The sequence below is a fragment of the Hermetia illucens genome, chromosome 4 (assembly GCF_905115235.1).
Source record: "Hermetia illucens chromosome 4, iHerIll2.2.curated.20191125, whole genome shotgun sequence".
In the NCBI taxonomy this organism is placed as follows: Eukaryota; Metazoa; Arthropoda; class Insecta; order Diptera; family Stratiomyidae; genus Hermetia; species Hermetia illucens.
Genome location: NC_051852.1, coordinates 57,646,292 through 57,672,686, shown reverse-complemented (window position 1 = coordinate 57,672,686; position 26,395 = coordinate 57,646,292). Strand labels below are relative to the sequence as shown.

The following is a 26,395-nucleotide window of genomic DNA, read 5'->3' as shown; positions in this document are numbered from 1 at the left end:
AACGAAAATGAGACCGAACCTTAAAGCGCTGTATGTGGCTATTAAAGGGATAGCGACAATTGGAGAAAAAAATCGTCTAAAGGTTATCACAGAGAAAGCATGTAACCTAATAATCTCAATGAGTTTTTCACGGTACAGCAAGAAACGAAAACAATACTCTAAAATTTTTTCGTATCCTGATCAACCTGGACCACAGGACTAGCATACAAATTAATATGCCACCATAAACTCGCCGTTTAAATTGCTACGATGTTCACTCTACAGCGATTGTACATTCCGGAATCCGACAGAAAAGGGTTCAATTTTTCCTTTCGATTCAGAGTTCTCGTTACTTTTTCGATATTAATGATAAGAAGATAACGCTAACCTAGTGTCGATGTGATCTTTATTCTGAGGTTAATCACCCAGTGGCTGTAGTTTAAATACAATTCGTTTCACGGAGCAAAAACATCTATTTCTGGCACGATCAAAATAAGAACAAAGTTTTACAATATGTAAAAATGTAATTTTATTTTTTTCATACTTGTCGTTAATTTTTTTTTTAATTTTTCTTTAATTATTAAAAATAACCACTAGCTCATATTTTCACCTTCTTTACCAAGATGCAAAAGTGATTTTTTCAACTATACAAATATTCTAATGGAGGATTGATTTATAGTTCAGTAAGAGACCAATTAATTACATTGAACTAAATCTAAATTCAAACCAAAACTGAAACCAATTTCTTTTCCGAATTTCGTGAATCATGGCCATTCAAATAAAGTTAATAATACACAATATATAGAGTTTCAAATGTAAAAGTAAAACATTTATAAAGGCTTTCATCTTATCATTTTTCATATATGTATATATCTGCATATGCTTCATCTACTTTAAAGTCACGCACGCAGTGTTTCTTCTAACGGCAGGCACCCGCGCACACATTCGCTCCACATTCAAAAAATAATCTACTAGCGAGATAAGTATTATAAATAAATGATTTTTATTTTCGTTTTATTTAAACTTTTACTTTTCACTCCTTCCATTCACAACTCGCTTAGCTAGGAAATAAAAGATATCCTCATACCTTCCTTCATTAGTACGAATTATCACTTAATTACAAAAATATACAATCATGTAGAATTTCACAAGTTTCTTTAGATCAATGTTACGGTGCGGAGTTCTATGAGGGAGGTAAATGTATATGTGTTAAGTTTTGTGTTTGCTTTAATCCAAAACTATCTAAATCTGCTCGGCTGTGTCAGTTGAGGTGTTAAAATAGCTCTCATTAAAAATTACAGAGAATCGACTCTTAAACTAAAATTTATACTCTGCCTTAAAGTTTTCATTTTTTTTATTTATTGAAAAAGTAGTAAGGATTATTCTAGATTCGAAAAAAGGATTTTATCATAAATTTAATTATTAAAGTAAAAATAACGACAACGTTCAACTAAACCTGGCTTAAAAGTAACACTAAAAGAAAAGAATTTGTGTAGTGAGACTTAGAGGTAACAGTTTGAAATGAAAATATAGTTTTCATATAAAATAACTTTTGTTCTCCTTACATTGTAACAATCTCTTAAGCAAGCATACAAAAAACGAAACACAAATGGACATGTCTATAACTAATCGTGAACTGTTCAGCATAATTGAAGGAAATACATAAGTCGTAGGTACTACAAACACTTTCCTTATGTCATATAATGGATGCATTCATAAAATAGAAAACTAGAGTTAGTCCTTATCGTAAATTTGTTGATTTCTTTTTACACGTTATACATTTTTCTTTTTTACACTGTTAATAATAAAATAAAAAATAGACTTAATTTAGACTTTTTTTGCATTTTATTTTCCGATTATTTTTATTTAATAAAAATTAGTCCGTTCTCTCTAACCACGTAGCTGTTTGGTTTTTGTTTATAAACTCTGGTGTTATTGCATAGTCGTTATCGTTGTTGCTGTTGACGTTTTCGATTTCGTCCTTAGTCGACCACACGGCACACAAAGAATGGAACAATGCTCCCGTAATTTCGTCACGGGGTCAATTCGATAGTCATTAACCCATTTCACGCGTTTACGACTGGATTTTTGGTTCGGTTGTGGGGGTGGTGGTGGGAGATTTCCTTCTGGTTTCGTTGAACCACATCGCATACATATAGCACAGCGTTCACAGCTCCATCGTCCTGAAAAAAAAAACCGCCCCATTATTTTTTGTATTTATTACTACTCGAAATAATCTAATAAGGAAGCAATTAGAAGAACCCAACATGAATGCAGTATATACTCGATCCAGAACGAGTATTGCTGTACTTTTATGTACAGTAATCCCGTAATCCGTTCACAAGCGGGTTTGATTCGTTGTGATCGGCTGTGCCATTTTGTTCTATTAAAGGCCTGATCTGGATGCAGTCGCAAGACTTTTATAACCCCATCCAGTGTATCAGGCCATCGCTGTTTTGGCCGGCCTTTTGGGCGCTTACCATCCACTATGATATTCTGACTAATCTTCAAGTGAATTCTCGTTAGCGCGTATTACGCCACTAGCTAACGCAACGTCTTGGCCTCCATTACCGCAAGACGACGATCATTGCCTTTTATAATTGACCAACATTCAGAACCATAGAGGGCGCACTACACTGCGATAAATTTTCGATTTGATTTCATTGATAGGCGTTGTAGGACCGGCATATTCTCAGGATCGGGGAATGAAAATAGATATCGAGCTTCGTGAAGGGTACTTCAAAAATGTCCATATTATATGCACTACAAGAGGTGATGCGGAAAAAAATTTCGAAGTTGACAGACCAGTCCATCACCCAATTACAGAGTTTAAAAAGGATGGAGGATACGGCGTTACTGCAGGAAAGAGATATTGAGGCTGTGGAGTCGTGACCGATAGTCACACGGAGAAAGTTCTTTTTGGAAAAGAGAATATGGGTGAATTTACGTCTTACAGCTTCAAGAACGCGACAGTAACGGTTGCGAAAGGGGACCGACTACACAACGATATTCCAAGGACGTTTCTGACAAGGGAGTTCAAAACTTTGAATTGAGATAAAGTCGGAAAGGGAACGTAGGGTAAAACCAGACATTTTGGAAGCTCCATTGTTATCGAAGTTTATGCCCAAGTCTTAAAAGGAGATCAGCAGTGAAAGGTGTTGTCCGCCAAGAGAGTAGGGAAAGGATATTGGGGAAGATTTAATTAAATAGCACATCCAGTGGCATGTGTTGACATTCAGTGTTAGCTTTTTAACCGAACACCATCGGACCAAAGTATCAAAGTTGAGCTGCAAGAGAGCACACTCCAGCGGAGACGGAGCAGAGGCAAATAATTTAAGATCGTCAGAGTACAGCAAACCCCAACAGGTGAGGATGGAGAGGGGGGTCATTGATAAAAAAGAGGAATAGTAGGGGGCCCAAGTATGAAACTTTTGAGAACACCAGTGGAAGGAGAGAAGGAACGAGATGAGTGTCCACGAAAACAAACTCTGCAGAAACGGTATGAGAGGTAGAAGGAAAGTCACCAGTTGATTGACAGAGGAGGTTAGAGACAGTTTGGAGAGGAGAACATTGCGGTCAACGGTATAAAAGGCTTTGACGAAATCGGTATATGTTGAATTTGGCAAAGACAACAGTAGATTGAAGTTGTTCTTTAACAATGAGATGGCCGAAGTGCGAGGTAGTCATAGACGTATCTCTCGAAGATTTTGGAGCGAGACGATAGTCTACTGCTAGTGAAAAATCTCCATCTCCAATAAGGACCTCTTTCCAGAGATGCGGATAGTAGCATTTTTCTTCTAAATTGAAGTTAATACACAGAGGGAGGGAAATGTGTTTACAGTTAACAAGGAGGAGATTAGGAAGCCTATCGGGAGCAGGTCCGACATTATTGTCGAGATTACCAATGAGAAACTCAACAAAAGAAAGGGTCAGGAAAGGAATGATGAGAGATTCGGAGCAGTCTGCATAGAAAAAGAGGCATACAGGACACCGTGGTTGACGGGGTAAACACGAAAGAGAAGTAAGAACAGAGAATATCACAGGATTTTTGTGGAGAGTTGGCAATGGAATCAGCAAAGTTAATGGAAGAAGGGAAGGTTTGGGTGGAGTTAGGGGAATGGCGAGTGTGGGACCAAACCGATTTCAAGTTACCGCGGGCAAGGACGACCTCAACGCTCAACAAATCATCATTATCTCAATAGATCCGATTTAATACTGCTTCTCAGGAAAGGATGGGTTTCTACTTCTCCTTTAGCGCTTGTGCTGTTCGGTAACAGGTTTGGCTCGTCGAGATCGGATTGGTTTGGATGAAGCCGAGAGGTTCTTAAACCACTATCTAGCGTATCAAGAAATTGCTGTTTCCGCGAATGTCCTCATTTCTGACATCCATAGCTTGTTTTCCTACTGAACTGATAATAACCGAAAGGCGGCATTCATTCTACACTAACCAACCGATATTTCAATTGGAAAAATCATTGAGTCACAGCTTTAGATTCCAACTTTTCGCCTTCCAGAGCCCAACTAAAATATCGTCATTTCCTGTTGCCTTCCTCGGTTTATTGTTTTAATTACCTTTTTTCACTTCTGTAGCGTTGATAGGTGAAATTATCCCGAATTTCGGCTGAGCTTGCGAAAATGGTGAATGAGCAAATTTTTCTGACATCGACTCAAAGTATTCTAGCCATCCCATGTTGCAGCCCGTGAATCAAAGCATTATCATACACAACAAGTGGTCGATATCCTGGGTATGCTGCTATCAGCCTGTGACAAGTCAATGCAAATCTCTCTCGCAGCCTTCACGCCAGATTTATGGCAAAAATCGTTGTAGTAGGCTGATCGAGTAACGGCAATTTTTCATATTTTGCCAGCTCGCCAACGTTTTAGTCGCGAGGAATTTGTGAGATTAATTTGTACTATTGGAATTGTTTGTGGTGTTTGTAAAGAGAAACTTAGAATATAAGGTTATTCCTCAAAATCGATATTGTCCCCTTCAAATTAACTCCCATTGGGTACAATGCATCCATCCCAGTGCTTTATTCTATCCTCGAAACATTTTTATACATGATGTTTGTTATGATCATTAAACCTATCTTTAAATTTTCCATTACCATATTTCAAATCCACTTCCATATTTATTTTCTGATCTGAAACTATCCGGAACTCCCCAATCGAATTGATTGAGATGATATCGTCAATGCACCGGCTCACATTCATCTTATAAGCAATTATTCGAGTAAAAACAAGAAGCATACTGTACACTATATTGTTCCTCCAACTCAAGCTATCACTTCGGAGAAAGCGCATTGAGAAAGTTGAGGCATTAAAGGAGAATATGCAGAAGGAGCTGGATATGATTCCTAAATCGGTCTATGAAAAGTGTTTTGAGGATTGGAGGAATGCAATGAAAATTACTTATCTTTTCAATTAACAGATAAAACTAGTATTCATCATAGCACTAATCTCCCAACTGTTGCGCTATAACGGTAATATTTTGAAGGATTATAGTCGACCAGCTCTTAGAATGACATTGCGGTAGATGTTGAACTTGAGACATTATTTGATGCCTCAATTACAAAGAACACCATTTAATTCACATCGCATAATGGCTGAGAGCAAGCAACTAACTGAGATACTTAAATCGCTAAATTCTCCACTGCTGCTGTTAGTTCCTATTTCATTGCGATCGGAGGTCAAAAACTCTTGTTTTATTCAGTCATAGACCGTGTGTGAAGCCATCTTTTCACTATAGAAAAAACATCATCTGCGTAGAACAGGATGCTGGAAGTTGTGTATAAAACGCGACAGCGTAAAGAGGAGTGGTGACACACGGAACGATTTTGATACACCTGCACATTTCGAACTTTACTCTTCAGAACGCGATAGAGCGCAGAACTGTACAAGTAGGACCCAAATTTCTTGAAAAATCCAATTATTGTATATATGAGAGTAGATTTTCCCGGCGTTAGTAACTCGGCGTATACTGGAAGCAAATGTTTCAGAGGAATAATAGCATTTCATGATGAAGTTGGTATAGCGCAACTTCTAGTGGTGGAGCTTTTCCATAATTTGCCCTTACAATCATTTCACCTCGTACTCCATTAACATTCGTCTCCCTACAATTCTACAAATTTTCGAATTTGTCTCCCAATTAATCATTTATTTACATCGATCAACTATTAGAAACCACAGGTACACACTCTGAAAGACTTCAGGAGTACTAAACTAATAAACACTCGTACTTGCTATTCGCATGAGGTAATCGGACACGTACGGTGCTAGTATGTCATACAGTAGATTATTGTATTATTGTATGTTCTCCATTCTCTCGACTGGCAAGGCCACTTACAGCGAATAATCTACTGGAATACGAAGGCACAAAATTTCCCGAAAGAAGTACGAAAAGGAGCACCCTAGTAGATAAAGCAACACAAATCGTGTGATCGATGATAAAGCGACTTCGTAATAATTTCAGCAAGCAAACTTGTTGCTGTGATGATGGTTTTGCCCCCAACAAAATTTTGAACTCTCTAAATCATGTTCGCTCATTCTACCATATTATATACTTTGTAGTAATTCAGATACTCACCATCAGGAATATTCTTAATTTGAATACAATATATATGAAAGCCTCGATCACACTGTTCGCAGTACAACATTTTGCTTTCATCTTGTTTTCGCTTGCACTTTATACAACATTTACAGTCTGCGCACTGCCAATTGTAATTTCGAACACGCATCACCATTCGCGATGACATCCCTATGCAGCTTGGATGCGCTGAAACACAAATTTTTTCAATTTAGCAGTTTTCCCATTAAATTAATTAAGAATAACTCACTCTGCTTTCCGCAAGTCACACATCGAATGAAAAGTTCTGGAAAACCTTTCTGATTTTTGTTTTGTAATTGGTGACATACGAAACATTTGTGTTTACTATCATCCGGCGGTTTATCTTCTTCATCTTCTGATGAGCTTGACGATGAGTCCTGAAAGAAATTGTAAAGGAAAAAATTATGAAACCATTCTTGCATATGTTTCGAAGTAATTCTTTGAATATTCGCAAAATTTTAAGCAAATTCTAAATTACTTACAGAATCACTAGAACTCTCTGACCCAGAATCGCTGCTACTCGAGCTTCCTGAGTCTTCCTCCACTTCACTTTCTTCTGAATCAACATCACTGTCTTCACGCTTAAGATACTGCCTTAATCGATCGTCGAATGGATCAAGTATTGTGTTAATAGGATAACGCCTACATGTGAGAAAACTCAGTTAAATTTCGCGTTACAAACACTCATACTAAACCTATACAAACCTTAATTCTTCTGGACTATATACACGATAGTTTTCAGCAAATTGACCGGGAACAAGGGCTATAGGATAGCATGAAGGCTGCCGGTGTTGTGTTTCATTTGGACGGCTTAGTTTTTTACCTACTGCAGCTGGAAGATTTATTACTAAGTTTTGTAAATCTAAACATAATCGCCTCTCCTCTCGTCGCCTGAAAATCCAAAACTCGCGTTAACTTCACAAAATCACGCTAATAATATAGATGACACTTACACTTTGTTAAAACTACTATTCCACTTTGATGCTGACTCTAATGCACGTTCACGCGCTTGAAGGCTCTTGTCAACAGCATCCGCCGCTTGAGCCCTCTGCTTAGCTTCGATATCACGTAATTGCTTCTCACGTAAATATGCTTTGTACTCCTCGTATTTATCATAAAAATCACTATACATTATATCTAGGACATCTGATGCCCATACGGCAGTAATACCTAAGTCACACATTTTCTCCGTGACTAAACCTTTCTCTTGAAGGTAATTACGTTCTTCCATATCAACTTGACGACGCGGAAGATCAGGATATTTTCTCTTAAAACTCTTTATACCTAAATACTGTGCTATTTGTTCTTGAATCATGAATGTGTCACGATTGCGTGCCGGGCAACAGCCTTTCGGTGGTGGCCAATCGTATTCACAGATCATATCCACTGTATATTCCGTTTTACTGTAAATTGAAAGAATAAATGTTTTTTTTTTTCAATATATGTCAATGCAAATGGTTTCATTTTAATAAATCAATATATATTTTTATTTTCTTTTCAGCTTTCAATGAAAGTTAATCAACAAAAGTAATATGCCCGGTAAATAACTCTCTGATTCTTGAGTAGTCAAAATAGCTTTCGAACTTTACTCTTCAGAACACGGTAGAGAACGCAGACCTGTACAGGTAGGATCCAAATTTCTCGAAAAATCCAATTATTGTATATATGAGAGTAGATTTTCCCGACGTTAGTAACTCGGCGTATACTGGAAGTAAATGTTTCAGAGGAATAATGGAATTTCATGATGAAGTTAGTTTGACGCAACTTCTAGTGGTGTTTTTCATAATTTGCCCTTATAATATTTTCGCTTCGTAATCCATAAACATTCTTCGCTTCCCTACAATTCGACAAATTCTGGAATTTGTCTCCCAATTAGTCATTTACTTGAGTAGTCAAAATAGCTTTCTACCTACAATGTCAACCGTTTTCTTCTTTGAAATGTATGGTGGTTCCACTACAACCCTCACATTCGCGGTTGACAATTCAAGTGGAATAGACTTAAAGACCTTGTGAAAAATATTTAAACAAATTCAGAAGGAAATCTCAAGTTGAAATTTTTTGGAGCTGCTCGAATCCATTTGTTTTTCAATTTTTAATACGTGCCAAATTACGACAGAAACAACGATGGCTTGTTACGCACTACTCCATCCACATCAGGCCTTTCACCGAACAAAGGAGCCGATTACGGCGAGCTGACCTCGTTTCATAACCCGCCAAAGACTAAAGAAGAAGAATATATATTAGGGTTTCTCCTTGTGCAGACGTTTCATCGTTTTGAAGACACAGTAGAACGGACCCAAGTCTTCAGTCCTGTCGGATCTGCATTGGGTATAACTAATCTGCTTATTTTTAAAAGCAATTCCGCGTGTTCAGAATAATTATTAGTGGACACTCTGTTTCTTGCCTTACCGTAAAAAAAACGTGCTTCCTATAAAGAGTGAAAGCCGCTATGAACAACGATCACAGCAAATTTGAATCAAAATTCGAGTTCCCCTTAACGTGAGATGCATATGTAAAATAAATTTCAACGATTCTATTTAAACTGGTAAAAAATCCCGCATCAAATGAACAAAATATCCAACAGAATAGAAGATCTAATATTGATGGGATTGGGGATGCCAAGTTAAACAAAGCCTAAAAGTCTAGCTCATCCGATTAGATCCTCACAGAGAATCAGAAGGGGCGTAGATAGTTTGCAGCTGTTTGAACTAATGAAAGAACCCATATTTCAGAGAATTCTTCACACCAAGCATAGCCCACGCTCCCTGCAAAGTCTTCAATAATTCTAATAATATCAGCATATTTGCCTTGTCTTACTATAATAACATGTCAAGGGCTTTTATTTTGCATAACTTCATTTGTTCTCAGGCGCTGACATATGAACGGAATTTCAATCTCCCCAAATTGTTGAGGCAAGCAGGCAAAACATAAGAACTCAGAGCGCAAAAACGAAGCCCCACCACATCAAAACTAATTTTTAGAAGCACGGACTTACCGGAGTATATCAATTTTGATCATAATAAAAGGATTAAATACTTCATCTCTAAGTCGAAACTATAAATGAGACCTAGTCTACGATCACCTTCCAAATTTCTGTAATGATAGCAAGGGAAGTTGTCTGAAAGGTGGCAGAGGGTTTGTGCACGACTCCCAGCACGAGGCCTCCCCCCCTGAAGCCAAATGCACTATTTGCAATAGTTCATCCTACATTGCTAGGAATCAGTCTTCCCCAAAATGGTCTAAACATCTGAAATTGTTAAAGATAGCAACAATGAAGAGGATATATAAACGTTACACCATTTATTACTATTATAAATTGTCACAAGTGTACCGTTTATAGTGATGGATTCTACAATACATTTATGCGCAACTGTGATATAAAATCCAACCACTTGGACTAGACATGGTTTGAAAATTTGATCCAATGTTGATATGTGACCGGAACTACCGATTTTATATTTGATATATAAATGGCATAAAGCAATTTGCTAAATTAATGATACGATGATACTAGAGGAAGTTGTCATAGCTCTTAGAACAGGAGTTAAATTTACTCAAATCTATTATCCTACGGGGCAGTCGTACGGAAGGTCACGGTTCAAATCTCATTGATGGCAGTGGGATTTGTATGGAGATTTGACGTCGAATACCGTGTAATGTACCGTTACGGTCTTGAATGAAGTGCTCTAAAACGCGTTGCGTCAACGATTATTATTATCCTACGGACTCAGAAGAACGTCATATTAGAAAGCGTAAACACAATCCCCAAACGTCACTGTTCCTGGATCCATGGAAATCCTATTTAACAAATTTATGTATTAAAGAAAAAAGAAAAAAATGTTAATCAGCAAACCTGGTTGCGCTAACATGTCAATATAGACCATTCATTATCGCAGCTTAAAACACTACCCCTAAATGACTAAATGACAGTAAAATCACACCAGTTTGTGGATATTTCCGTTTGAGAAAAGTAAACCTGGGATACACAGCCTAAGCAATCACACGTTACAAGAGATGCGCTGGTCAGGAACCTGTCTTCTGGAGAAGAGCCACTACACGATATATTATAGTACCCATTCAGTGGACCATATTCTCGAAGGGTCCATGCAGCCAAAAAATCAAACATGAGGAAAGGAAGCCTCAAACCAGCAGAGTGAGGCCTTGTACACCTCGACATTGTAGCGATAGATAGAGTACACGTACCCTTGATGTGCTGCTCAATAACCAATAACCGGCGAGTTGGAGGTCCCGCGCACTTAAGACGACAGACAAAGGCTGCCACCACCAAGCATGGAAGAAATAGTCCGGCTTAGAAATTATGTCGCCAGGAGCCGATTAAAATACAGCTCAAATGGTTAAATATGGGATATCACGCAGTGCAGCAATTATAGAGGCTTCCCGTTGCTGAGTACCATACGCCCACAACCATACCGAAGAAGCTTTATAGATAAAGCGAAGTACATGATGACAATGTCAGCTCCAAAAACGAACGCAACCACAGCATCAAATGACACTTTTCAAGAAGATAGGAGACTAGAACTTTGATTGCCGTTGATAACTTCTATCTACGTTCGAAAATCACAACTAATAACACGAGCGTCTGGTTCTGAATAAAATTTTGGCTCAATAGATTAGGGTGTGCGGGTCACATATGGGTCAGGATGGTTCATGCCGGAATATCTACAAGCGCAATATCCATGATAGGAAAATAAAACATGACAAACCCTTCCATAAGACGAGATATCTGGAGTTCCTGACTAAAACAGGCCTAGACCGGATACTGCTTGTTGTGAATGAGTTGTCAAAAGAGCTCAAAGATACTCTGGAAACTGTAAATCTGCTCATATGAAAGAAAGCCTATAATCCAAAACCATCTGAATGATAAGAGACAATAATCAGTTTCATACCCGATTTCCCACACCACAGCAAATCCTTCCAAAGAAGATAAAGCCAAAGCATGTGAAAATTAATTATGCACTAAAACTAGCCGATAAAGGTAGACGATAACGATTTGTCGGGATGGAGCGGCTTTTTCTGCAATACAAGTGGATCCCATAAATTTGGGCATCTTGATGCAGGCTGCCATTTATAAAGCTTTACAGTAGCCCGAATAACGATTTTTAGCACAATTGTGATTAATACTAGTTCTACCTATGGCTGCACGTCCGTACAATGTGGCAAGAATTTTTATTATGGAGCGGTAGCAAGTCATAACAAGTTGGGACATCGGAAGCTCGGCGCTTCAGGTATGAAAGGTGTTATTTGCTTCTTCTGTGAGTATATTTGAGTGCAGAACTATCCCACTTGTACGTAGCCCGTTATGTATATGCATTTAGCATGTCAGACTACCCATGTTAGTGTTATATATATATATAGTTGCAGTAAATTTACACGGTAAAGTCAATTTTGAGCTACTGTAACTTTACTAGTAATAGTATGATTTGATCAAACTTGGGAATAACATGCTTCTGTTATATTCTGTTTGTTTTGCAAACAAAACCTTAAAAATCTGATAAATTAATTTATGGAGATATAATAACATTTACTGTGGACTCCAGCACATCCAGTCAGTTCCTTCAATTATGAAGTGCATCTGGCAAGAAGGGTGGCTGTGCGAATGGAGCCCACACGACAAATATGCTCAATCAGATGAAGGAACTTATACACAGGAGTGGGAATTGAGTTTCAAACAAGACCTTCTCTAAATTTCCAGGAAAATTATTACCAAGATAAAGAATAAAAAACTTTTCTTTACAAGATAAGAATCTCTGACCAAACCAGCTATCTAACGCTTTTGAATAGCATCAAATGTTCCTTTCAAAAGGAAAAATACCAATGCTCTGTATGCCTCCGTATGTTAACTCTTTGGTAGAACATTGAGCATCCATTGGGCTTCAGTTTTATTATCACACGTAATGCTGGGCAAGTGATAAACCTACAGCATCAGAACAATACAAATATGAAACAAACATCCATGCGAGATTAGATTCCGAGGCTATGAATTCGTCTCTAATGTCGTCAATGCAAATTTTTCACCATGTTCACTTTCGCCTATTGCATGCACCTCATGTCGATTTGGCGGAATCTATTCCCTTTAAAACCTTTAATTTGAAAAATGTTCCTGTCCGTTGTCCCCCACAAACCGTTCTTTCCTCATAATTGGGACATCATTTCGAATCAACCATATCAGCTTGAAGGCCAAGTACTAGTAGAATTTAACCAAACGGCAAAGGTCAAATTCGAAATTGACATTGTATCACGTAATCACGTAAAAACTAACAAAAATACTTAGAACTGTGAAAGAGTATGTTAGTTGAATTTCGAATATCAATAACCCTTTAATTCAATTATAAAATAAAATAGAGGATTTCGAATTGTCGAAGTAGTTCTAAGATTGTTGTTCTGTAAAATCGTGAAATCGACTTGTAAATTTTTGTTCTGTAAAATCGTGAAATCGACTTGTAAATTGTTGTAGATATATTCTTCTAGGATCTCAAAATATGAAAAAAGCTGTCTAGTTGGTGAGAATTGAATATACCAACTCGGAATTCCCCATACCACCAAACGAGTACTTTTTGCTTGTTACAACATAATATATATGTGGATGCTTCAAAATCTCTTTCCAAAGAAATAGAATAGAGTTTACCGAAGAATTATCCAGAAAATCCCTTTCAGCTTTTTACTAATTTCAAATATCTTTGTAAGAGGCAAATTATCTCGAAAAAATATCGAATGATGCCATGCGCAAATATATTGTTGGATAAATACTAAACCAAATATTAAAAGAAAACAACTCACCCTTCTGGTGCGAACACTTCCATTTTCGCTCGTTTCTTCTTTTCCCCCGTGGTTGGATTCAATATTGTAGTATTGCTGCTACCGTCCAAAGCGCTGCTGCTACTCATCATTGAGCTTTGAGTGTTTTCGTCGTTATTATTTAGGCTAGCGTCATGGGAATGTCTGTAATTTTAAAATCTTATAATATCCTATGACTGACAATCGTCAAATATAAGCAAATTACCGATTTCCTGGCGTGAACGACTCAGCGCTCATGCGTGTATCCTCTTCGAAAACTTGCAGTGACGAAGTTCTAGGCTCATATTTGATATCTCTTCGATCCTATGTAATCAAATATAATTTCAACATTAGATACAGATAAATAGCAAATCATGTCTTCAATTTTGAATTAAACATTTCCACCCTGATGGAATGCTCGAAAAATGTATTGCCTAGCGCGTCTAAGCTAATTAGCAAGAGTTTTGAAGGACATTTATATATACACACCCAATAAGAAAAAATATAAATACGTGAAATAAACTTACAGGTGAGAAAAATCCTCCATCCCTTTTGTTCTCAGGAGACATAAGCCTTCGTGCAAAACCTCTACCTCGACCTCCTCGACCGCCTCTGCTTCCTCGGCCACGTCCGCGACCTCGAGATCGATAAATGCTCATACCACGCCCGCGACCCCGACCGCTCATTACTAGTCCTTCCGTATTACCATTCGCCAAATCACTAGGTGTAAAAGGCATAGTTTTCACTCTACCACCTCGACTTCCTCGCCCTCTTGCTCGACCACCTCTTCGACCTGGCGTCGCAGGACTCAGCATACTTGGCAACTCTATAAAAATTAAAAAATTTTATAACCATAATCAAGTTATTCCCAGTCATAAATCTTCACCTGTCGCCCCTGGAACCGAAAAAGGATCCGTTTTCATCAATGCAGGTTCTGGTGTTGTGAAGATATGGTTTGGAGTCGACAGAAATTCCTTATCTGAAATTTTCCGTCGATGTATTACTGGTGAGTCATCAGTGCCGTCTGTACCATCTATCAGAGTACTTCGCGGTCGTCTTCTCATCGATAGTGGATCTGTTCTGGCTCCTTTCCTCACGCTCCCTGCAGGTTTGCCATCTTTACGAGGACGACCTCTCGGTCTTTTCACTGGTGGCGTAGCAATATCTTCCACAGGAACACAGAAATCATTTTCAACTTTATCTTTACCATCACCCAAGCTTCCATCCATCGATCCTGGTAATATCATCAATGGATCTTCTTCAGTTATCATACAATCTCCGGATGCCGTATCCTCGTTGATTAGAAGAATGCTTTGCGTCGACTTTAGCGAATTCACATGTGGTGGTGTCGACGTGACAACGGATATTCCAGGTTCGGTCAGTTTGCTCGCTTCCGACTTTAAGTTACACTCGGAATTTCCTGGCAAAAGGGATTCCGATGAATCCTGCGCCTGTAGAAGACTCAAAATCCCTTTCAGACTGCTACTTTCCCCCTCTAATTTCTCCACATTCAGTTCATTCTCCACATCCACATTATTAATTGTTTTCAATTCTGTTAGAGTGCGGAATGTTTCGTCACCAGTCAATGATGAACTTTCAAGATCGACTAGATTGGAAGACGTCGACTGTTTCGATTCAGCAGTCTGCATGCTGTTCTCTGGTGTGACAGAACCCAAATCGAGGCAATTTTCAATGGGCACCTGACTAGATAGTTTACTCACCTCAATGGAACTGTCTTCAAAGAGATCAGAGCGATTTCGTTTCATTGGAACATTAACTTCCTTCTCCACGTTATGGCGCTTTAGGCAACTGCTAGTTTTCAAATCTTCTGGCCGATCTTCAGATTCTGTGTCGATGACTTCTCCTTTATTAACCAATTGCGAATTATTTTCTATTTTCGAGTTATCTAACGAACGTTCACATTCGTTTGAATCGCTGGGCTGTTCAGTTGCATTTTGTACTTCATTTTCCAGAACTAAATCACCAACTCTGCCTTCGTCTAATACCACCTGCTCATCCGACGTGATCAACTTAGTTTCCTCTAACATCTTCGTAGTTGAGCTATTTGTAGTCCTCGAACTTATCGAGCTCGTCAGTGCACGTTCTAATAACGAACTATCTTCCATATTTGTTACATTTTTTTCTCGATTTGTGGCTACTTCGTCAGCCTTCTCACTCTGATTCGATGACGAGTCATGCATTGTATCCACCAAACCATTTGGTGTATTTTTTATCACATCAGTATTGTTGGATTCGTTATTCAAAATAGGCACAACAGCTTCTAAAATGGAAGTTTCTGTTTCAGGCTTTGCACTCTCTATGCACTTCAACTCTCCTTCCGTGACAGCCGTCTCTTCAACTATGGAAACTTCCTGGCTAAGTTTCTCTTCAATATTGAGTTTTTTCATGGTCTCCTCCGATGTGGATATGCTTGAACCTTCGCCAGAGTCTTTCGCAGGGTCACCATCAGTAGAAGAATCGTTGGTAGCGTTACCATTAGCGTCTGCTAGAAGCTGATCAACAAAATCGTTTGCTTCATCCGCCTCGTTTAAAAGTTCTGTCAGCTGATCAACAATGTCGTTTTCTTCACTTCCTAAGCTGATCACGTCGTCGGGAATGTCTGATTTATCCTCGGTCTTTTCTTCGTCCATCTTTACATCCGATTGTTGCTCGGGCACCATAATAGACTCGTCGTTTTTACCCTTTTCTTCTTCCTTTCCCTTTTCCTCTTGATGGCAAGAGTCAGATTCATTTTTTATCGGTGATTCAAGATCCTCCAGATCATCATCGTTCAATATATCCACGAGATCATTTATTGCAGCATCTGACAGGTCTGCACTTATTTCGAGATTGGTGTCGATGTTTGAATCAGAAATACTGATGTTGAAATCAGAATTGGACTGGGAAGTTATTCGTTCGAGTTCCATTTCTAGGTTCGAGTCGATATTGTGCGCCACATCTATAGAAACATCAACTGCTGGCTCTTTGTTTAACTCTTCACGGCTACTATCTGATGGTTTATGGCTCGATGTTTGACTACTCAGTTCAAGTGGGGGCTTTTTTTCACTTTTACTATCTGAAGATCGCAAAGTTCTCGACGATTCAACTGAATTGTGTTCGGATTTATGATCAACAACTTTTTCAGCAGGTGATGTAGCCCCTATTTCAATTGCCTCCGCTGCACCAAAAGCAGACGCTTTGTCACTGGCCCCCTCATCACCTTTTAGTGAACCGTTTTTTGAAGCCGAGAACTTTTTTGAACTTTGAAAATCCGATTTTTCCGAATTCCTCAGGGAAGATCTGGTTTGGATTGTGTGTGGCTTCGTGTCTTCGTCATTTCTACGTGTCATTTTATCTGTTTCTCCCGCACCCGACTGAAATGACCCTTCCGTCGAATCATTACTCAGCGTTTCACCTTCTGTCGCAGTATCCATTTTTTTTCGCCGACCAGCTCGCTTCAGATGTTTCCCCGTCGTTCCATGGTTATTAATTGTAAGCTTGGGCACTTTCGGTGATGACGTCGATGACGTTGAGGATGACGAACAATCGTCCAGATTGTTAGTGATCTGTTTTATTGTCAACTTCGGAATTCTTTCAGAATCTTCAGCGTTTTGAGTTGACTGCTGTACCATCAACTTGGGCTTTTTCTCAACTGGCTCACCACTATCCGTCACTGGCGCCGATTTCGTCCTTATCGTCAACTTAGGAACTTTGTCAGCACTAGTACTTTCTAGTTCCGAGGTAGCTATCGAATGAGATTTTATTTTTAGTTTCGGAACTACAGCAGCTTCATCTTGGGTTAAGTCTATAGATTCTACAGTTTCACTCTCCGAAATCGATTTGATCGTTATTTTCGGAATTCGCCCCGTCGATTCTGGACTCTCACTTTCTTCAGTATCAACAATCTGCCTGATCGTTAACTTGGGCAACCTTTCTTTAACATCCGATTCACACGTGGATTTAGTCGCCAGCTTTGGAATGTCTGCAAGCTCTTGTGCAAACTTTGTGCTAGTATTTGCGACTTGCTCCGAAGTTGACTTTATAGTAATCTTCGGCAATTTTTCTGCTTCCCCGACATCACCACTATTTTTTCCCATTCTTTTAGATATTTTCTCCCCTTTATCCGACAATGATGGCTCAGACTCCTCAGAAGACTTTGTCTTTATTGTGATTTTGGGCACCTTATCAGATTTCTCCTCGCCATCTAGATCCGTAGAAATTGTTTTGATTGTTAATTTGGGTATTTTATCAAGTGACTCAGATGGCTGCTCTGGCACCGCTTTAATCGTAATCTTAGGCACCCTTTCAGTTTTCTCGCAAACGACTGATTCCTCCGTTGCTACTGTTTTTATTGTCAGCTTGGGGAAACTCTTTTCAGAACTTCCTTCAATATCATGTTCGGTTACGGTTTTAATTGTAAGCTTTGGCAGTTTTTCTGGCTTTTCACTCAACGAATCGTAATCCGAACAGCTAGATTTCACTTTTGGAGATTCTTGAAAAGATATTGTCAGTTTAGGAACTCGCTCTCTATCGTCCTGATCGGTATGTCGCACGACTGCGTGTTTCGGGACGAGTTCGCTTAACGACGATGAAGAACTGGACGATTCGGACGTGCGATCATTAACAGAAATTGTTAGTTTCGGAATGGATTGTTCATTTTCTTGGACAGATTTTATTGTGAATTTCGGAACTGTCGGGGACAGGATTGTGGGACTACCGGTCGAGTCTTCCTCTTGTTTTGTACAAATTTTTAGTCGAGGAACACTTTGATTCATGCTATTTGCTTCAGGGTCTTGAATAGTTTTAATTGTGAACTTTGGAATAGGACTGTTAGTGCGAATATTTTCCTGATCACTAATTCCTCCGTCAGTGCTTGGCGTCATTTGTGAAGGTGATAACTGTGACGCCGACGTCCTTATAGTTAATTTAGGAACAGATTGATCGCTACTGTTCCCTGCAACCAATGAAGTAGATGATTTCGAAATAGTTTTAATGGTTAACTTAGGTACCGTAGGTTGTGCTGATGATATTGGCGGAGACACCAGAACCGTCGCAGAAGATGTCAATGATGAATGCGATGACGATATTATCGATTCTGTCGTGTCTCCGGTTGTTTTAATCGTCAATTTAGGAAGGGGTGGTTGCGACTGAATTTGCTCCCCAGATGATGGTGAAGATGAAGGCGATGGCGATGCGGAAGATTCATGTTCGTTCCCTTCTTTCAGACAGTTCATCGAATTATCCACTTTTATTGTAAGCTTTGGAACTAAAGTGTGTTTAGATTCGGAATTTGTAAAGCTACTACTGTTGCAGTCGCTGGCGCGAATTATTAGCTTCGGTACAACATGTGCAGATTCCGAATCCTGTTGTAAACTCTGCTGTTCAATACAATTCCTTGAAGTTGAACCCAAATCGACACTTGATAACGATGAAGAAGAACTCGAGTCAGATCCCGGAGACGATTTTATTGTCAACTTTGGTATAACAAGTTGCTCACTCGTTTCTGTAGATTCACGCCCAGGTTGTTTCCCAATAGATTTAATGCTGATTTTTGTTTTCGCTACATCCCGATTTAAGTTGATTTTAATCGGTTCAACTCTCCTATTATCAGCAATGGCCTCTTCGATTGAATCTTCCCTTTTGCATTTAATATTCACATCCTGGCTATGATCACTTTGAGATTCTGTCGATTCATCTGTGTTGATGCAATTTCTCTTGCTACTGCTGCTCCTTGAACTGTCGTCCTCAATATCCTCAGTGCAACTTTTCAAGGTTGCCAAATTTTTACCACCTTTAGATTTCACTAAATCAGAACCATGACCCGATGAATTAATACTTGAAGACAAAGTCGCATTCGTCACTGCTTTTTTCTTCGACGTTGACGATTGATGGTTTTTAGTTTCTAAGCTTACGTTTTTGTTATAATTTAAATTAATACTACTACGATTAACACCTAAAGTAGTTGCTGCTGTTGTACTGCTCTCTCCTGTAGCTATAGCATCACTGTTCAAAAGCTTTCGCTTTGATCTGGTCGTTGGCGTCGAAGGAACATTCACGGCCGAGCTCACCGTCGACACACTTGCTTCAGCCACGTTATTTGAATCGCTACTTCGCATAGTTAATAACATATTTCTCCTGGGAGTATTACTAGTTCCCTCCAAGCAGCTGGAATTGTTATTACCACCACTAGTCGATATTACTATGCAAGTGTCGCCATCGTTTTGTGACGGCAATCCACCCATTTCAGGGGGGCCCCCTGCAGTTGCAATTCTATTGTTACTACTATCATCGGAAATATTCCCGACTGAATGGATCCGATCTTCAGCACTTATAATTGTATCGACGTCATCGTCGACATCATCTTCATCTTCTAAATTCGGTGTACAGTTGCTACTAGTATTTCCTGTGCTACTCGTCACAACGGGACATATTGATCTACTACCTCTGCCGCTAATCCCAGGCGAGGCTGATGAATTCCCGGCAATTTGTAGAGGATCAACTCTGCTCGAGGACGATGGTGAACTTGACGGGGTCGAAGTAGTTGTTGTCCTAGTTTCAACTGGATTGGAAGGAGATGAAGTCGATGATGTCACTAATAATTCTTCGCTATCCTGTCTGGCTTTTTGTTGATTGGTTTTATCGTTCATTTCTACTTCACATTCGCTACGTTATTTTTTGGATATTATTCCTATTTATCCAAAAACCTTAGTGGCCCGAAATTTTTCACATAGAAAATTACGCAGCATACATTCGTCAGATACCGGGTTAGGTGATAATAAATTGTGTTTTTTGAATTCGATTATATTTTTCGAGGTAATGATGCCGTTGATATTCAGTCGTTCCTGTTACTACCAAGTATATACTCATTTGAGCCATTATGCACGCTTACTGGTTTCTATGATATTCGCCGTGGTAGTCACGTAGGAAATTTTATAGTATATAACTTTAAAATAATCCATTTGTCATTTTTTCTCATAGATATGTTGGTTGATAGTTAATTTCCTGTAAGAGAAGAGAAAAGTCGGTTAATCAAAGTTTCCGTCTTTATAGAGAATTGAAAAAAAGCCCTGTCCCTAACGTTCGTCATTGATTTGGATCATATAGACTATTGCCTAATTAACCGAAATAAACTAGTTGGACCCCACCAAAGCAAATATATCTCATAATTCCAAACATTTTTCGCTTTTCGCCTTGCATCAAATTCCTGATCTAAGAGATGAATAAAGATGAAAAGCTTCTGTGTACTGTGTCTAAGTGGATACTACTTCCGACAATATTGTACACTATTCAAAGTACCATCTTATCTGGCTCGACACCTCCGAGCCATTGACCTTCTGGTAAATAAATATAATCGATAAAAAAATATAAATGAAAAACATCAGAAATAGAAGCGAATAGTAGCGAACTTCCCCGAGAGCCGGCTCAACGATGACTCTAGCAGCTAACCAAAATGCCGCAAAAATATTCCGCCGGCATACGGGATGGTTTTTGTCCATTCATCAATTCAAGTAAGTCAACAAAGCAAAATACAATCATGCGGGCTTTTGATCACAAATCCGAATCAAATCGGGTGTACTCATGTGACGTCACTGCCAACGGACGGGTGGTATTTGGGTGACACGAGGGTAGCATCAAACAGTAGTTAAGCAGTCGACCCACAGCAATCAGCTGGTGAGGTGCAGTGAAAGCTACACAAAACTACGATATCAGTCTCCCAAGCATCTTGCTATGAAAATCGTGAGCTGATAAAGCTAAAGATAAAAGACCGTTGCCAGCTGCGTACAATAAGATTTGAGGAGAATCATTACATATTTGTAGCTTTCGATGCGAAGACTAGCTGCGAAAGCTAAGACATTTCCAATAACAAGTTTATCAAGGAATATATCAATTTATAATGAACGAGCGAGTACAGATAATTGGCATGTGTAATTAGCGGAATTGACATTTAGGTTTTTATGGAAACATTCTTCTAGAAGTTTCTTGTAAGCAAATTATAGTTCTATGACTTTCCTTGGAACTATTTTAATTTCACCAATTACCCATTCTGAACGCCAGAGTCCTTGACATAAAGTATAAGGTAGTTGACAACTATTTAGCCTAAAATATATATATTTCATGCATGTAAGCAGCTTTACAGGAATTCGCATTTGTTCATAGCCCAAAGGAATCATTGCACGATGTCCTTTCCTCTCGCCAATGGAACTTCAAAAGCCTTCAGAGTTTCAGAAAGATAATCAGCATCATTGTCCCATTTTGAAGAGAAAAGATTTTACCAAGTACAAGTAGTTTGGAACCAAAGAAATTCAGAGAATATCCAATTAATCGATGTAATCCAGTAGTAGGGCATAAACTTAACGAATCACTTGTAACCAATGTTGTTCGTTCTTTCCTTCCTAGCTTGTGCACTTATTATTGAAATAATTGGTTTGGACAGGGATATAAAGTATAAAATAGTTTTCACCTAGAAACTATGCGTTTATTTGTAATGCGATTAGAAAGATAACTATAGTCACCTAATTTTTTTGGTTGGGGATGGTGGTGAATACGCTTATATGTTAATCATCAAGATGGAACCGAACAGACTCTCCTATAATATTCTCCAGGACAAAATTATAACTACTGTTGGAATAATGTAGAACTGACTTCTTTTAAAAAAAAAAAAATAAACCAGAAAGAGAGATCTGCACTCTACACCGGGTGTATAAAGTTAAATCACCTTCATGGAAGGGCAAACTTTAGAAAACTGTTGAAGTTATTGACAAAAACACAGAGCAAGAAGATTCTTAAGTGTCTTTCAGAACCCTTTGTGCATAAGAATTTCAATAAAGTAAGAGACATTGTTAGAAACCTTGTGAGATTCATTGTCACAGAAGCTGAATGATGATTGTTGACAACGTCTTGAATTCCATTTTATCTCCACATCGCATGTAATTAAGGCAACTGCAAAGAAGGCTCTCATTTCTTCTACTCGAGTTGCAAATTGTGTTCGTGTTAAAAATATTATCTGCAGTCGCCTGGTTTTTCATAAATTCACTCTCCTCTTTTAGATGTCTTTCATTCATTTTCGTATTCTATATTTTATATATCAATGATTTTTAAGATTCATATTACGACTCTAAAATATGAAGGTTACAATGATTGTCTAACGAATCATTAGGGACAAACTACGCCCCCTGCGGCGCAAACTAAACAAAAACCACATTTCTATGAAGAGAAATTTAATCACATTACTACCCTTCTACACGCATTTATTATTATTATGTACATCTATCTTTAGCGAGTCCCTAAGTATAGAAATCCCAGAGACTGCCAAAAAGCCCAGAAATATCTAAACCTGATCCAAGCGGTATTGAATACAGCATAATTGAAATTTTACCATTGCCCCCGTTATTGAATTATTGGTCACCAAAGCAGACCTGTTCATTTCGAAAGAAGTAACAGTTACCTCCTCAAAAAAAAAAACAACTAATCGAAAACTGTGCAGGGTAAAGATTAAAATTCTTCTTATATAAGATGTGAATAATGAGCGTTCCATCAGTATGTAGTCAGGAAATCACTCGTGAAGTATTTTTCATGGCAAATTTATTTATGGAGAGTACTTCATCGGAAATATCCTGGATCATAAAGTTGCGATATAATTTATATCACGATGAGAGTTGAATTTCTTTTTTTTTTTAGCATTTGTTCCGTTCGGAACGAAGTCGGCTCATCGTGATCGGTTACGCTATTTTACTTCAAATATCCATTCAGCGTATCAAACCACTGTTGCTTCGGCCAGCCTTTTGGTCGCTTCTCATCGACCTCGATATTTAAATCATTATTAACAAGTGAAGTCTCATTAGCGTGAATTACATGACCATACTATCGAAGGTCCCTCTCTCGCAATTTCTCCGCAATCGGTGCAATCCCATATCCATTGCAGATATCTTCATTCCCTTTTATTCAATACAAAACCTATCGATCATCCCATTTTTGGACAAGATGCTCGAGATCTACTTTGCTATAAGACGTTAAGAAAACATCATCTGCATAAAGTATTGTAAAGAGCGCTGGGCGTTCGATGCCCCGTGTGAAAATGTCCAAGAAGAAAGAGAAAAGAAAGAGGAATGGCGAGAGGACACTTCTTTGAAGACCACCGACAGAGACACGAAGGTTTTGATATACCGGCCACACTTCGAACTTTACTTTTCGCATTATGGTAGAACTCAGCGCACCAGCTCTTCTGGCACTAGGTATTGCCCCGCAGCATACCAAATGAGTTCGTTTGTAGGAACCTCAGCATTGGGCGTGCTCTTCTATTTGGTATAACTTTGTAAATATTTCGATCTAAAATTTCGACAGTATACTCCCAACATCTTCCACTTCGATTTCTGAAAACCATCACAAACCCCCTTAAACGATCTCAGAAAGTCTCGGTAAATCACAGTAGCCGATATTGAAAAACGTATCACTATATAATTAGAAAAGGTCTACCAGTTGTATAACATGCAAGACGAATATTGTCTAACAAACTAAATATGTCAAGAAAATGTTCGACCCTGTTAAAATTGAAATGCCGGTAGCTCACTTTTGCATTGAGCACTTCTTCGAATATCCTGTCAATTCTACGACTACGGTGATACCGTCAAATCCAAAATTCTTTGTACTAAAATCAAAAGAGCAGCTTATCATGAAAAACGTTTTCGTACACAAGATTTTTCATACGTACAGGCATATACAATTATGCGTAAGCATGATCAGAACGCCCCTGGAGCCTTACAGTCATCTGTAGGATCACAGACTTCGTTTTCTAAACTGATAAGTCTTGAGTCGGCTTTTACTGGGCCCAATAGAGATCGGTAGCAACCTTGGCAAAGAGTCACATTCAAGCATTAGTTCCACTTGTATGCCTCAAATTTCTAAAAATCCTCCAGATCAGAGATTTCTGCTAAACCAAGACATAAAACGTGCATTTTTCAGGTTCACGGACAATGTGATGACTGTATTCCATTGATGCAGAAACTTAACTTGCAAAGAAAATACTGTCTTGAACAAATTACCTGCAAGCGACAAACATGAGAAAGATTTGCCACTTGATATATAGAATAGATGAATGATGTATGTTAATAAAAAAAAAATTAAGTTACTAATATTCTGAATAATCTATACCGATTCTATTAAAGATATAAATGTAGAGACCAAAATTTGTTTGTCAAGCACCAACAAATTCGGGCACAATAGTTCTTCAAGGACGCGGTGCGACTTTCCCTTAACCAACAAATTCATCAAAATAAGACATATCGAAGACAGAGAATTGGAGTTGAGGATGCCAGCGACAAATTCCAGAAATGGAAGGTAAAATGCGATAAGTAAACATTGAAACATTTCAGGACAGACAATAGATTGCAAATTTTTTCTATGTTGTGAATGAAATTCTGTGAATTTGTCCCTGCAAGAAGCTGATGGTATACACTATACACTTTATGCATCTAAGCTATCAAACCCTTTTGAAGTTCTATTTTTGTTCAAGCACTGCAGTAGAAGGGGTGGAGTTATAAGGGATTGACTGATTGATGAATTTGGCGTGAAGAGTGCTCATTTTCATAGTAGTATAAATGCAGAATTTTCTCTGGGTTAACGTCAGGACTTTATAGAAGAGAGAAAATAGTTATACATCGAAGAAATCCATATACCACCTAAAACAAAGTGGAACACATTGGAAGGCCTCTCGGCTGCACCCGGAATAATCATATGACCGAGAATGTCCAAATTCGATCTAGACACCGATACTAAACGTGGCAAATCCAAAGAAGACTATTCTTTCTTTTGACATCAAGCACATCAAAAAGTTGTCATATACAGTTATAGTCAAAAATTGCAACACTTGGAACTTCTTTATGCACTTCAATTTAATGTTCTCAATGTGGCCGATTGAAAAACAAAACATAATGTGAAGGAATTAAAATTTTTCTCCTTTCTATAACGCCATTTAATCTGAGTAAATTAAGTTAATGTATTTTTTAAGGTTTTGTGCAAAACAAAAGCTTATTAAAATCGATTCACTGTGTCACACGCACTTTTCTCCAAAACCGCTAAACCAATCCGAACGAAATTCGGTGGATAGATGGGAACTATGAAATCCAACGCATACAGAGAGTGACATTAATTTAGGTGGAGTTTAAAGGGGGGCTCCCATATAAGCAAACGGGGGATTTAAAAAAAATATTCACCGTATATAGTCGTGTAGGGTATCAAATGAAAGGCATTGATCACTACTTTCCGAAACTGACATCAGTTTTGGCGTGAATTGCAAAGTACGCGAGTATGGTGTCAAAATATACGCAATTAAAGTGAGACGGGACTCATTTTCGAAACTACCGAACCCAAGAATCCGAAAAAAATCAGGGTGATGCGCTTAGATGCAATCTAGGCCTCAAAATATGTCCCATTCCGATATCTGCTCAAATAAACTTACTAATAGTATATTACCAACTTTCAGAAATTGACTGAAAACTCCCCTTAAGTTTGCCCTAGGAGTACTAAATTTCACACCGGCATAGCATGCCAAGTTTCATGAAAACTATTAGTGTAAAAATTATAGCAATTCAAACTTATCAATTTCGTGCGAATTAACAACATCCTAAGCCATACAAATAAGATGTTGATGTCATAATTAACGAGAATAATCGACATTCGAGTGAAATATTAAAATTCCATTCATGACGAATCTACTTCTCTCCAGCCTTTTTTTGTATCTGATGTAGGTTAAATTCTTCACATTTGCTAATAATATTAAAATCAGAGTGTATGAGCATATGAGTTTGACTATTATCAATACAGGTATTTCCATATGATTTATTTAAATCGCTTTCTAAAAAATAGAGGGCAACGAAATTTTTAGCTATATGACACGGAACTGTCATGCACTCGTCGCTCCTCAGATCTTTTTCTTCAGCCTTTGTCCCGTTTGCAAGCTGGGTCGGCTCGTCGTGATCGGTTTCACCATTTTATTTTATCAAATGCCCGATCTGGATG

At 38.4% G+C, this 26,395-nt stretch overlaps 1 protein-coding gene across 3 annotated transcripts in view; it reads right to left on the bottom strand.

Moving 5' to 3' along the window:
- Positions 1 to 1,315: 1,315 nt before the first annotated feature.
- Positions 1,316 to 26,395, bottom strand: part of LOC119655857 (serine-rich adhesin for platelets) — a 72,067-nt gene continuing 46,987 nt past the window's right edge. For all 3 annotated transcript variants that reach the window (XM_038061976.1, XM_038061977.1, XM_038061978.1), the window contains exons 2-11: positions 14,268 to 20,383; positions 13,909 to 14,207; positions 13,608 to 13,705; positions 13,385 to 13,546; positions 7,540 to 7,989; positions 7,292 to 7,477; positions 7,069 to 7,228; positions 6,816 to 6,963; positions 6,566 to 6,754; positions 1,316 to 2,162 (exon numbers count right to left, since the gene is read on the bottom strand). In XM_038061976.1, coding sequence (XP_037917904.1) covers positions 1,912 to 2,162; positions 6,566 to 6,754; positions 6,816 to 6,963; positions 7,069 to 7,228; positions 7,292 to 7,477; positions 7,540 to 7,989; positions 13,385 to 13,546; positions 13,608 to 13,705; positions 13,909 to 14,207; positions 14,268 to 20,028 — 7,704 coding nt within the window. In that variant the 5' untranslated portion in view covers positions 20,029 to 20,383 and the 3' untranslated portion in view covers positions 1,316 to 1,911. The remainder of the gene's footprint in view (positions 2,163 to 6,565; positions 6,755 to 6,815; positions 6,964 to 7,068; positions 7,229 to 7,291; positions 7,478 to 7,539; positions 7,990 to 13,384; positions 13,547 to 13,607; positions 13,706 to 13,908; positions 14,208 to 14,267; positions 20,384 to 26,395) is intronic.